Genomic DNA, 11,109 nt, shown 5'->3' on the forward strand with positions numbered 1-11,109 from the left:
CTCTTCACCCACAGAGCGAGGAAATGTATCAGCAGCCGCTTCAACAATGTCAGGAAGCGCGAGTCAGAGTGGCAGCTGATCCCGGAGGCCTGAGCGTACGACCGTTTAAGAGACGACCCGTCGCACACATGGGGCAATTCCCGGCCGACGGCTCCCACGCGCAATTTTGGTTTCGTAGCACCAAACAAACAAACAGCCGCCATTGTCAAACCACCATTTAAATTTCCTCAGAAAATTGTCCTGAGTTTGTTAAATGGAAGGGCAGTTAAGCAAAGGAAGAGAGGACTGGGGTTTCCCTCACACCTGATTAACAAGTAATTATTTTTTTTATTATTTTTTTTACTATTATTTTTATTTTATTTTTTGTGAATGATTTGCATTTCCCCACATAGCTTCAGTTTCAAGATGACTGTCCAGTATCGAGAAGGAGATCCGCTTCCTGTCTGATCAAGCTTCCCCTCAGCGTCATTTTCCATTTCTCTGTATTAGCAAATACAAAGGCATTTCACTGTTGCCGTTTCATGATTAGTACAATGCCACACTAAACATGGACAGCAATCATAAACTCATAAACCACAGAGTCTGGACTTTGAAGCGTCTTCTTTTATTATTTTTCTGCAGACTTCTGTTTAATGTCAGTTCTTTCTGCCACTTGTGAATTTGCATTTGCATTAAACATGATTGTGAGATCCTGAGAACTTTGCTTTGTCAGGTTGAATTCCAATCAAAGTGCTGTTATGCCCAGGAATCCTGGACATCATACATGGAATGATGAATTTCAACAAAAAGTTTTTCTGACTGAAACAAGTGACCCTGAAAAACTTGTGCCCAAACAAAATATTGAAGAGATGTGCAATACAACTGGCTGGCCAAAGCTCATAATAAAACAAACAAACAAACAATGACCCGGCAGAATTAGCTTTTCAAATTTTTAAACAAAAACCCCTCCCACGAAAACAAACATAAACATTCTAAGCAAATGAAGGGAGACTTCAAGAACAAAGCCAATGCAGCAACAAGACGTAAACCATCAGACTGCAGGCAGCTGGAGGTTTAAATATGGCACTAATCAGCGTCTGCACATGGGCCAATTAATGACTTCCACCTGCAGCTGCACCAACACCCCTCCCAAACACACACACACACACACTGAACGATTTCACACTGTTGTTTTGTTGATGTAATATTTCTATCTACGGCACAGTGACAGACTTAACCTTCACATAACGACCTGCTTTCATTTTTTTTTTCTGTCGCAAAAGAGTCTGTGCGGGAGCTCCACCGTTATCTTCATGGCTCAACGAGCAGGATGTGAGAGTTTTCCTCGGCTGAGTGCAGCGCTTCTCCCACCCGCTCGGCTTTTGAAAAAGATGGATGCGGAGGGAAGCATGGTTGGCAGGCAGAGACAGCTGATAAAGCTCGACCTTGTGCAATGTGTTCCGTGACCCTGACCACTGGGTAGTTTTTTTGTGACCATGCCCATTGCACCCACCGACCTGGCCCAAAACACACGTACTGGAATCCCTGCCAAGTTCTTTCAGATTGTTTCCTTCAACAGTACCTGTCAATTTAACAGGGAGGAAGAAGGAGTTCACTCCGAGACTTCCTGCAGCTTCTGTAATCATTCAATCGTGCAACACATTAACAAAACTGTACCCAAAGAGCACATTTAAATTCTCTAAATTTCACTTTTTCTTCAACACCATCCACCTCTTGTGTTTTTTAGTGTTAGCGCTCTGAGAAGGCGTCTGGCTTCAGCTTCCCATAAAGCACCTTTCCTGCTACAGATAATGCCTTATCATCATGCAGGCAGCTCCGTAAATAGCTGGAAATGAGCAACCCACTGCACTGCGACACAACTGTTGCCTCGAAAAGGCGCATAACTGCCATCATTCAGAGGCAGGCCCGAGTGCTTTTGAAAACTGCAGTTTATCGATCGCTTGGCAGGAAAACCATCAGACCACCCGGGGAGTGGGGGGGCGGGGGGCCGGGGGGGGAAGTTATTTAATAGCAACATCTCGTTTTTTTTCATATGAAGATATAATTGATGCTTTTCTCCTCTTCGAGTTGAGAGCAGCAGTTAAATCAAAGTTATTGCCCTCCATTTTTCCTCCTTCCTCGAAGGAGGATGTTCTCCAGATAGCTTGTCAGGCTCATCCTTTTTATCATTCCCCGCGCGCTTTCTCCTGAGCGATTCACTGCCTCCGTGTTGTGACAGTATTTGGATTGCCGAGTGTGTACGGTCGGACGCAGACGCAGCGCGCCGCACTTTTCCTCCGCAGAAATCCCAAACCTGTAGTCAGTTAGGAACTGGGGTAAAATCAACCAATGGCGGCTCATTTTAACCTTGAAATAATTGGAGTATATGTTGGTACTTTGGATTTTATTTTCGACAAAATAATAAATATCAGCACTGGATTTGTTTTTCACAGTACTGAATGAACATTAAATACAGAGTTCAACCTCCATTCTTTTTTTTTTAATGTTTGCATATTTCTGTACCGCTTTAAGTTCATTTGGTCAAGCTTCTTAAAGTCCTTTTCTTTTTGTCCTCTGTGCGGCTCTAATAATGAAGCATTCTGTGGTTCCCTTCTCGGTTCTGCTTCCTTCATCTGTGAAATATGGCTATGAGCTTTTCTTTCTTTTACAATGTCTCTTCAAAAGTGTGGCACCCTGGCCCATAAACCAAAACCCATTGGATGTAAGGCGGGAGGGAGAGATCCGCATTGTGTCGGTGCATGCATGCATGCCTGCGTCCACGCAGCCATTATCCCCTTGGGATCCTGGGAGCAGAACATTCCACAGTGTGTGAACACGGGCTCCGGGGAGAGGAGGAGGAGGAGGAGGAGGAGGTGGGGGTTCCGCAGAACACCAGGGGTTACAGTGCAGATCTCAGAGGGACAAGCCTCAGCCCGCTCACTCGTGTCCCACGTACGATGGCACTGAATGTCACTTTCGGCCCCCGGAGGCGGTCGAATCGAACGTCTTGTGATCTGTGGCGGGCTCTTATTATCCTGGCCTCTAAAGAGCACTCTTAAAATGCTTCAGTCACTGATCTGATAAATCTTTGTTTGAGAAAGTCTCCCTTGTTCTTAATTCACCCCCTCGCCGGAGCTCTCGCTGCTCCGTCCCCCCCTGAGTCAAGCGTCAGGACGAGAACACAGTCCGAAAGTAAACAGAATTGATAATCGAAACATCGCTTGGCGGTGCTTCGTCATACGTAATGTTTCAGCTTCCCGCAGCCCTTGTGGGCGTAGGCGGCCTTGACGTTCGCCCCTGCGTTTGCTGGCGGTGCGTGTTTTTTGTAATGGATCCTCGGCGTGTGCGTCGTCCTCATGGCGGCCACGCAGTTGGTGTAACTGGGCAGCGAGTCGCCATCGTCCTTCGCCGGCCCCGTGTTCACCTCGATCACCAGCTCCTCACGGATCTCGCACGGGTTACGGCAGTGTCCGACCTGCAAGGACGGCCCGGCGCCGCTCGCAGCGTTGCACGACGGCATCGCCTCAGCCTGGACTTTCTCAGGGGCGTCTCCTCGGCCTCTCCTTGGATAGTACTGTTGCTCCGCGCGGTAGCGTTTCTCCAGGCAGTGCGAGATGGCCAGCTGGAGGAGGTGGAGCAGCTCGATGAGGTTGAGGAGCAGGGAGATGGCGGCGATCACCTGGGTGTAGATGGTGAAGATGGTCTTCTCGGTGGGCCGCGAGACAAAGCAGTCCACCGTGTGAGGACAGGGGAAGCCGTTGCACTCGAACTTTGGCGCAAGGACGAAGCCATCGTAGAGGAACCACAGGCCCAAGATGAAGCCAGCTTCAAGGAGGACTTTCACCAGGATGCTGAGTGCGTACGCGCCCAGCAGCCTACCTTTCAGCTTCGGACCTGCAGGAGGGGAGATGCGGACTGCTCTCCCATCGACACCTTTCTTCTTTTCTTCTGCGTTGTCTTTAGCCAAACCATTTTTGCCCTCTTCTTCGCTCACCACCCCCTTCTTGCTTTTGTCCCCCTCCTCCGTCGTCCCACGGCCGAATCTTAAAGCCACGTATCCAAAGTAGAAGATGGTCGGCGTGGAGACAAAGATGACCTGCAGGACGAAGTAGCGGAAGTGGGAGATGGGGAAGGCTCTGTCGTAGCACACGGCAGTGCAGCCGGGCTGTCTTGTGTTGCAAACAAAGTCGGCCTGCTCGTCGTCCCACGCCGACTCCACGGCAGCTCCCAGGACCAGCATGCGAAACAAGAAGAGCACCGTGAGCCAAACACGTCCCACGCCTGTTGAGTACTCCTGGCCCTCCTCCAGCAGGTGTTCAAGGAAGGACCAGTCAGCTCTGGACATCCTCTGCTCCTACAGAGGGTGAGATTGAGGAAGAAGTGGATAAACAGCTGGTGGAGAAAGAGATTGACCAAGTTCGATATCTGCCCAGAGTTCCGGCTGATCAGCTGACTCTCCCTCTAACTGCAACGACTGTTTGCCTGCAAGTCTGCCCACACCATGTGACACCCCTGAGGGCCTCAGCTCAAGCAAGCTCCTCAACTACTTACTAAGAATAAACACAGGCACAGTTGTTTGTGGGAAAATAAAAAAATACAATCTTTCACTAATGTTTTTGTTTTCCGATGATAAGAATTTTAACGAGAATTTTAGTTTTATGATTCGGCCCTGACATCGCAGCTGTTGTGAGGAAGGTGGGATATGATTGGAACACGAGGAACCAACTCTATCCTTAACCACTAGCCAACATAGTAATCGCAGATAAGAGAAAAACGTTTGCAGAATGACACTCAAGAGATGTGGTTTAAGTGGACTGCCATTCATTCACATTCATATGTACATAATACATTTTAAAACATTTTAAAAAATCACCATAAAATCTGTAGATGTTCTGCCAAACCTGAGCCTGTGAGCTTACGTCATTCACCGTCACCATTTACGTCAAGGTGGGCATAAACACTCAAACAAATCACCCATTACATTCTTTCAGCTGTGAGTGGCTGGCTCGCCTGAAGGTCTATTTACAGTTGTTGCACGGGTCATGCAGTTTATTCAAACTCTCTTTTTACTGCCGCGCTGTTAGACCAAACCTCTTGGAGAAGCCACTTAACATGTAATTGGTAAATTTAATTTCCACCACAGAATTCCCACAGGTTTTTCATAAGTGCACGGCTAACCCAGAGCCGCCCGCTATAATGATTTCTACGCAAGAACAAATGAGGTAAGAAGAATCGCGGCGTTTTCAACATAATTGCCGCAGCACCGTATTACTTGTTCCATGAGCTCACTTATGAAAGGGCGGAACACCTGATGCTAAACTTACATTTAATAGGGACATACAGGAGTTAACACATCTGGTTATTTTCCATTAAAAACCAGTGTGAACACATCCAACATGGGGGTAATTCACCCTTCCACTACTTCTACTACAACTATAAGTTTCCTCTTGTGTTGACGGAGGCTCTAGTGGCATTTTCCAACCACATAATTGTTGTGGAGTTTCTTGTGGAAGGGAAAAATTTCCTCTGAATATAGAGGCATCCTGTGCCTAAGCAGCCACCACATGACATAACAAATCTCTACTCTGTTTCATGAAGTCGTCCACATGTCCCGAAGACACCGCTCTTTAATTTTTGACTTGGAAATATGGTGACATTGTGCCAGAATATCCGCTGTTCACAAAGTTTGAGACCATTGTGAGCGCAAACATGTAACATGAAGACCTTGTTTTGTATGCTTCATGTTTTTTAACATATGTTTCACATTTTTTGCGTCAAATAGAGTCCTTGGTTGAAACAGAAACAACCCCCCCATTGGGTGAAACGTTTTCCAACTAAAGAACGATTAGTTGGATTATCCACAAAAGGATGGGGAGAAGGCTGATGACATTTCAGTTTTGTACAAATTTTTCCTTTAAAGCTTCACTGATATAGGATGAACACTGAATTAAAGTGGAGTCAACACTGCAATGGATTTGATAAAAATGTTTGGGCTGATTGAAGGTGTTGGTGATAAGACGAGTGTTTGATGACGAGTTGGTACACAGGGAGAGTCTCGTTCTCTCTCTCTCTCTCTCTCTCTCTCTCTCTCTCACACACACACACACACACACACACACACACACACACACACACACACAGATTTGAGTAAACATCCGCTGTGTGGGGGAGTGGGGACGTGACACTTGCGTATTTTTTCAAACCACTCATGCTTTTCTGTTGTTTCTTCTCCTCTGAGGCCAAAACAAACTTCCTCACAGTCATGAAACAAATTCTTCTGGCAAGATGAGAGGAAGCCGTAAATTGGCAGGGAAGCTCGCCAGAGTTTGGTGTGACAATATTGTAAATAAATCTGCTGTACACTTGTGATTATGTCACGGAGAGAAAATGATTGACACCGACAATTCTCCATCTTCCACAACTGCAGTTCACAGCAGGACACAAGCTGGTGCCCAGGAAGATTAGACGCCATTCCAATTACAAGTGTGAGAAAATATAATAAATCATCATAAGAAATGTCGGGGCAGTCTGAATCATCTACAACTACACCCCTAACTCAGAAAACAAGTTGGAAAGTCCAGACGCCGTGTAAAGCAGAATTATGAATTAATCACAATTGATATTGGGAACAATCTAAAGCAAGCATTACGGTGTCTACTGGTAGTGTGTCTACTAGAATAATATGAATAAATAAATAATAATAAAAAACAAAACAAACATCTACTGTATCTAAGCATCACAGAATGCTTAGGAAAATTTCTCAAAAAGTTTGAATGGTCACATACCATCCTGAAACTAAGAGTAAATATGTATGACATTGTAAGTTTTGAGAACTTAAATAAACATTACATGACAAAGCATCTATAACTGTGTCCATAACCATTTATATCCTAAAATAAAAGATGTAAAATTATTACACAGGTGACAGAAAAAAAGAATTTAAGAACGTTCAGATACCAATTAAACTGTGAAAATACGTGAGTACAAATTATTATTATTATTATTATTATTATTATTATCATCATCATCATCATCATCATCATCATCATCATTATTGTTATTATTATTATTATTATTATTATTATTATTATTATTATTGTTATTGTTATTATTATTATTATTATTATTATTATTATTATTATTATTATTCCTACTACTACCCTAATACTACTAATAATAGTATTTTTTTTAAATTGGGGATTATGTACAACGAAAATCTATTAAACAACTGAGCAAACAACTAACAATTTATAACTAAATCATCTAGGCCACCTGTAAACTGACAGAAAACTCACTGCCAAACGTAACTATAGTTTTTTTTTTTTTTTTTTTTTTAATGAATTACTTTGCGAGCAAAACGTGAAGAAAAAAAAATAGCACAATTCAATGAAAGAAAACCAATCAACACTCTTCAAAACCATTAACGGGAACGAACCTTTCTCTCTCGTGAAGCGGGTCTGTCTCCTTCTTGGTTGTCGGGCCTGAGCGCTCACAGTCCTGCGGTCCCTGCTTGGTTCTCCCTCCGCTGTTCGGAATAAAAGTGCTCCTGCTGTCCCGTGTGCCCTCCCTAAAAAAGAACGCGTGTAATCGGAAAAAGTGGGGAGAACTTTCCCATGGCTGCTGCATGTGCCGGATCCTCCCTCAGGAACTTCTTCCAGGAAGTGGGAGTTTGGGTTTAAAGGGGTGGAGGGACTGCGAAAGGCGAAGTTTGCCCAGCACAAAACGGGGTGATGTTCGGACGGGATGAATGGCAGAACTCTGTAACGGCAGGTCGAAAAGGTCGTTGTCATTGAGGGACTGAGCTGTTTGTCAATATCCAGGTTTGGCAATTTAGGTTTGAAAAATAAGTGAAACTTAAGTTGTCTGTCAATTGATTCACTTAATAACTCTTTCTAGGGATTCGTTCAATAACTCAATAAGATGAATGCAAATGTTTAAAATATCCACCAATAAAAACAATACATTTATGTTTATAATGGAAAAAAACACACACAAAACCCCTCCCATATCTCTCAGCCTTGCTTCCCATGAGATAACGGATTCAACGGTGTGACTGGTGCCAGACATCCTCCTGTAATTTCAAGTTACACCACGCGACGGCGCCACTCACCTGGTGTACCACACAGGACGTGACGCACAGAATGTGTTTTGTGGTTCCACTCGGCTCCGTTCATCAACGCTCACATTCACTTGTGACGTCTGTGTTACTCATGCGTTATATGGAAGGATGCTACAAATATGTTAAACTCGAGACAAAAGACCTTCTACTGACTTCCCGTTGGTGCTTCATAATAAAGCTTTAGTTTTTGCATTTCATTTTCTCAAGATGATTTTCTTCTTTTTTTCTCTTTGCCACTCTTCTTCAGAGATATTGGTTTTTCCATGGCGGAGAAAATCAGGAGTGAACATAGAATATATTCTCGAGTAATACTGGAATAAAGCCCTCTATGGCGTCATAAAGGGTGCTTGTACCTCTGGGATGATTATTCCAGGTTAGCGACAACACCCACACCACCCACTGTCCCGTCTCCTTCCTAACAAGTGGACGGCTCAATGAAGCTCCAGCGTTAACAGGAAGCTGAACCTAGGAGCGTTTTTGCCGCAGACTGCAAACAGAGGGCAAAATATGGTATCATCGTGCGCGAGTTCTTGCCCGAGCTTTCACATCATAATAAAATAAAGCTCTAAGAGGGTGCATAATGCAGGATCTTTAAACATGATTATGTTCAGAGTTTATTCATTAAATCAGATTTTGCAATAAGTGACATCGTTTCACACTCGGTCATCTCAGTGACACGCAGATAAAATGAAAGTGAAAATAATTTGCCCTCCTTGGAGACTCCACTCTGAAACCCATTTTAATAAGAAGCAGATGATTCATTGCTGGAGATTAAACTGCCCAAAGGTTCACGGACCCAGGGCTCGTAAATCCGCTCTCCTTGGGTCTTTAAGGTTATGATTTTGTGCTAATACAACATCAATTACACAAAAATACCACAAAACAATGAAAAGAAAAGCAAGCAAAGAAAACCCAGAGGACGTTGTCGTTGAGCAATGATGGTTTGTTTCCATTACACAGGTCATTTTTATACATGTCTTTAATGCGATGTAGAGTTCTTTCACTTAATTAGATTGTCATTGAGCTTCTCCCCCTGTGAAAGTGAAGCCTTGGCAGCAGCCACTGTGGATGTGAACTCAGAAGTCATGTCCAGTGTGAGTGTGTTCATAATCATAGAACAACTCAGCAATGATGAAAACATTTTGTTCTGCGCCATTAGTCGAGTCAGTAAATGGAAATGAAGCCTGCGTGTGTGTGTGTGTGTGTGTGTGTGTGTGTGTGTGTGTGTGTGTGTGTGTGTGTGTATGTGTGTGTGTGTGTTTGCAACGTGACTAAGTGAAGAGAAACCTGATATTTAATTCCTGACGCCTCACATGCTCTGAAATCAGTTCACGCCAGGTTGAATATGAACCTTTTTTCCCTCACCACAACATGGAGCTATTTTACCTTTTTTCATCTATGAGTTCATGGTTCAGTTATGAGAGGGAGTTCTTTTCACTGAAAAATGTCTGTGGTCTTTATCCACTCCGGCGGCTGTCTGAATCTGCTGTCCTTTGTTTGTCAGCGTGCTAGTGTTGTAGTCAAGACCGCACCAACCAAGAACAAGACATTATCAAGACTAGAGAGTATTGAGATTGAGACAAGACCAAGACATTTGGGGTTCGAGACCAAGACTGTATATATCAAAGAAAAATAACAACAAAACAGAAAACATGATGACCAGTATCTTTTTAAAATTCAAGTTTGCTTCTAAATCGAGCAGCAACATCTCTTTTCAGCAAGGGATTTTTTATTAATTTTCTTTAACATTTTTCTGCTTTGCCAACTATTCTGAATCATTTTCAAAAAACAAAAACAAAAAACAACTTTGCTTCAAAAAATAAAAAAATAAATTAACTAGGAAAAAGGGTCACTCTGGGTGTCACAAACAGTGTAAAATGTCAGCAGCTGGATTATTTTCCGTCGTTGTCTGTCTTTGTAGTGTTGGCGGAGTCTCGATCGGTCTTGAACAAAAATTCCCGAGTCGCTCCAGTCTGAGACAGAGACAAGACCGAGTAAAAATGCCTCCGAGCCTGAGACGAGAGCCTTAAAAAGTGGCCTTGAGACCGTGACCAATCTCGAGTACTACAACAGCACGTGCAGCAAGTGCAGCAAGTGCAGCAGGTAATCCATGTTAGCAATCAGAGGAAACTCTGATTCAGATCTTGAGTACTGTCTGCTTGGGGGTTCATACACAGAATTTGTACTAAAAAAAAAAACATGTCTCAAGAGACTATATTGTAACTGGTTTTGGTGCACATGACCAAACTACGACATCTTGTGGCGACATGATCTTGAACTCCTAATATTGTGTTTCATGCGGCCAAGGGGGCATTCAAAGAAAGTTGGTGCATGTTGGCCTGATGGGATGGCAGCGTGGGAGAAAAGGTCTAATTATGCAGTTTTTGGTCGGAGGGTGAAGACCTGGAAGGATCAAAAATTGAGCTCAAACAGCGACTCTGATGAACTAGTACCCTCCTGGTTTTGTCACAGTGAAGCCAATGCAAAAAGCAGAAGGGGATTTCAAAATTTAAATCTTAGCGATCCAGCAGCGGATGTGGAGGAAAAAAAAAAAAAAAAAAAAAAGAAAGTTCAAAAAGCCTAATTGAAAAAAATAGAGGGAAGCAACCTCACAAGGTTTGCTTGACAGGTTTCTTCTTTTCAGATTAAAGAAAACACGGGCGGTCGACAAATCATCCTCCAGGTCGGTGTTTTCCCTCCACATGAATAAGTAACGGAGGCAGACTTCAAATCAAGCTCACCTCGATTCGCCAAACGATGAAGTGCGGTGCCTTCAGAGGAAGCACGCGCGGCCCAGCAGCAGTCATTCAACTGTGGCCGTCTCCTGATCGACCCCTCGGCTTCACGTCGCGGTGCTACAAGCGACAAGCGCCACCGAGAGGAGTGTGATTTTCATGTCCTGCAGGACCCATTAACTCCCACCGATCTGCTGGTTTTATCCAAGGGCACCAACCAGAAATTAACATTAGATTAAATTTCTCAAGTTAATGCAGTGGCACCTTTTGTTTTAC

General features: G+C 43.8%; 1 protein-coding gene across 1 annotated transcript; it reads right to left on the minus strand.

The window, feature by feature from the left end:
- Positions 1–585: 585 nt before the first annotated feature.
- Positions 586–7,693, minus strand: gja4 (gap junction protein alpha 4). The gene is made up of 2 exons (XM_076011511.1): positions 7,415–7,693; positions 586–4,333 (listed from the first exon to the last, which is right to left on the minus strand). Exon 2 carries the CDS (start codon positions 4,322–4,324, stop codon positions 3,215–3,217), a length of 1,110 nt encoding a protein of 369 aa, XP_075867626.1. The 5' UTR covers positions 4,325–4,333; positions 7,415–7,693; the 3' UTR covers positions 586–3,214.
- Positions 7,694–11,109: the final 3,416 nt, after the last annotated feature.

The sequence above is a fragment of the Nelusetta ayraudi genome, unplaced genomic scaffold (assembly GCF_046127955.1).
Source record: "Nelusetta ayraudi isolate G7.1 ecotype Tasmania unplaced genomic scaffold, CSIRO-AGI_Nayr_v1 ptg000135l, whole genome shotgun sequence".
Lineage (NCBI taxonomy): Eukaryota > Metazoa > Chordata > Actinopteri > Tetraodontiformes > Monacanthidae > Nelusetta > Nelusetta ayraudi.

Excerpts from the sequence above, each read along its gene's own strand:
- gja4 (XM_076011511.1), bottom strand. The coding sequence starts at position 4,324 with ATGTCCAGAGCTGACTGGTCCTTCCTTGAACACCTGCTGGAGGAGGGC.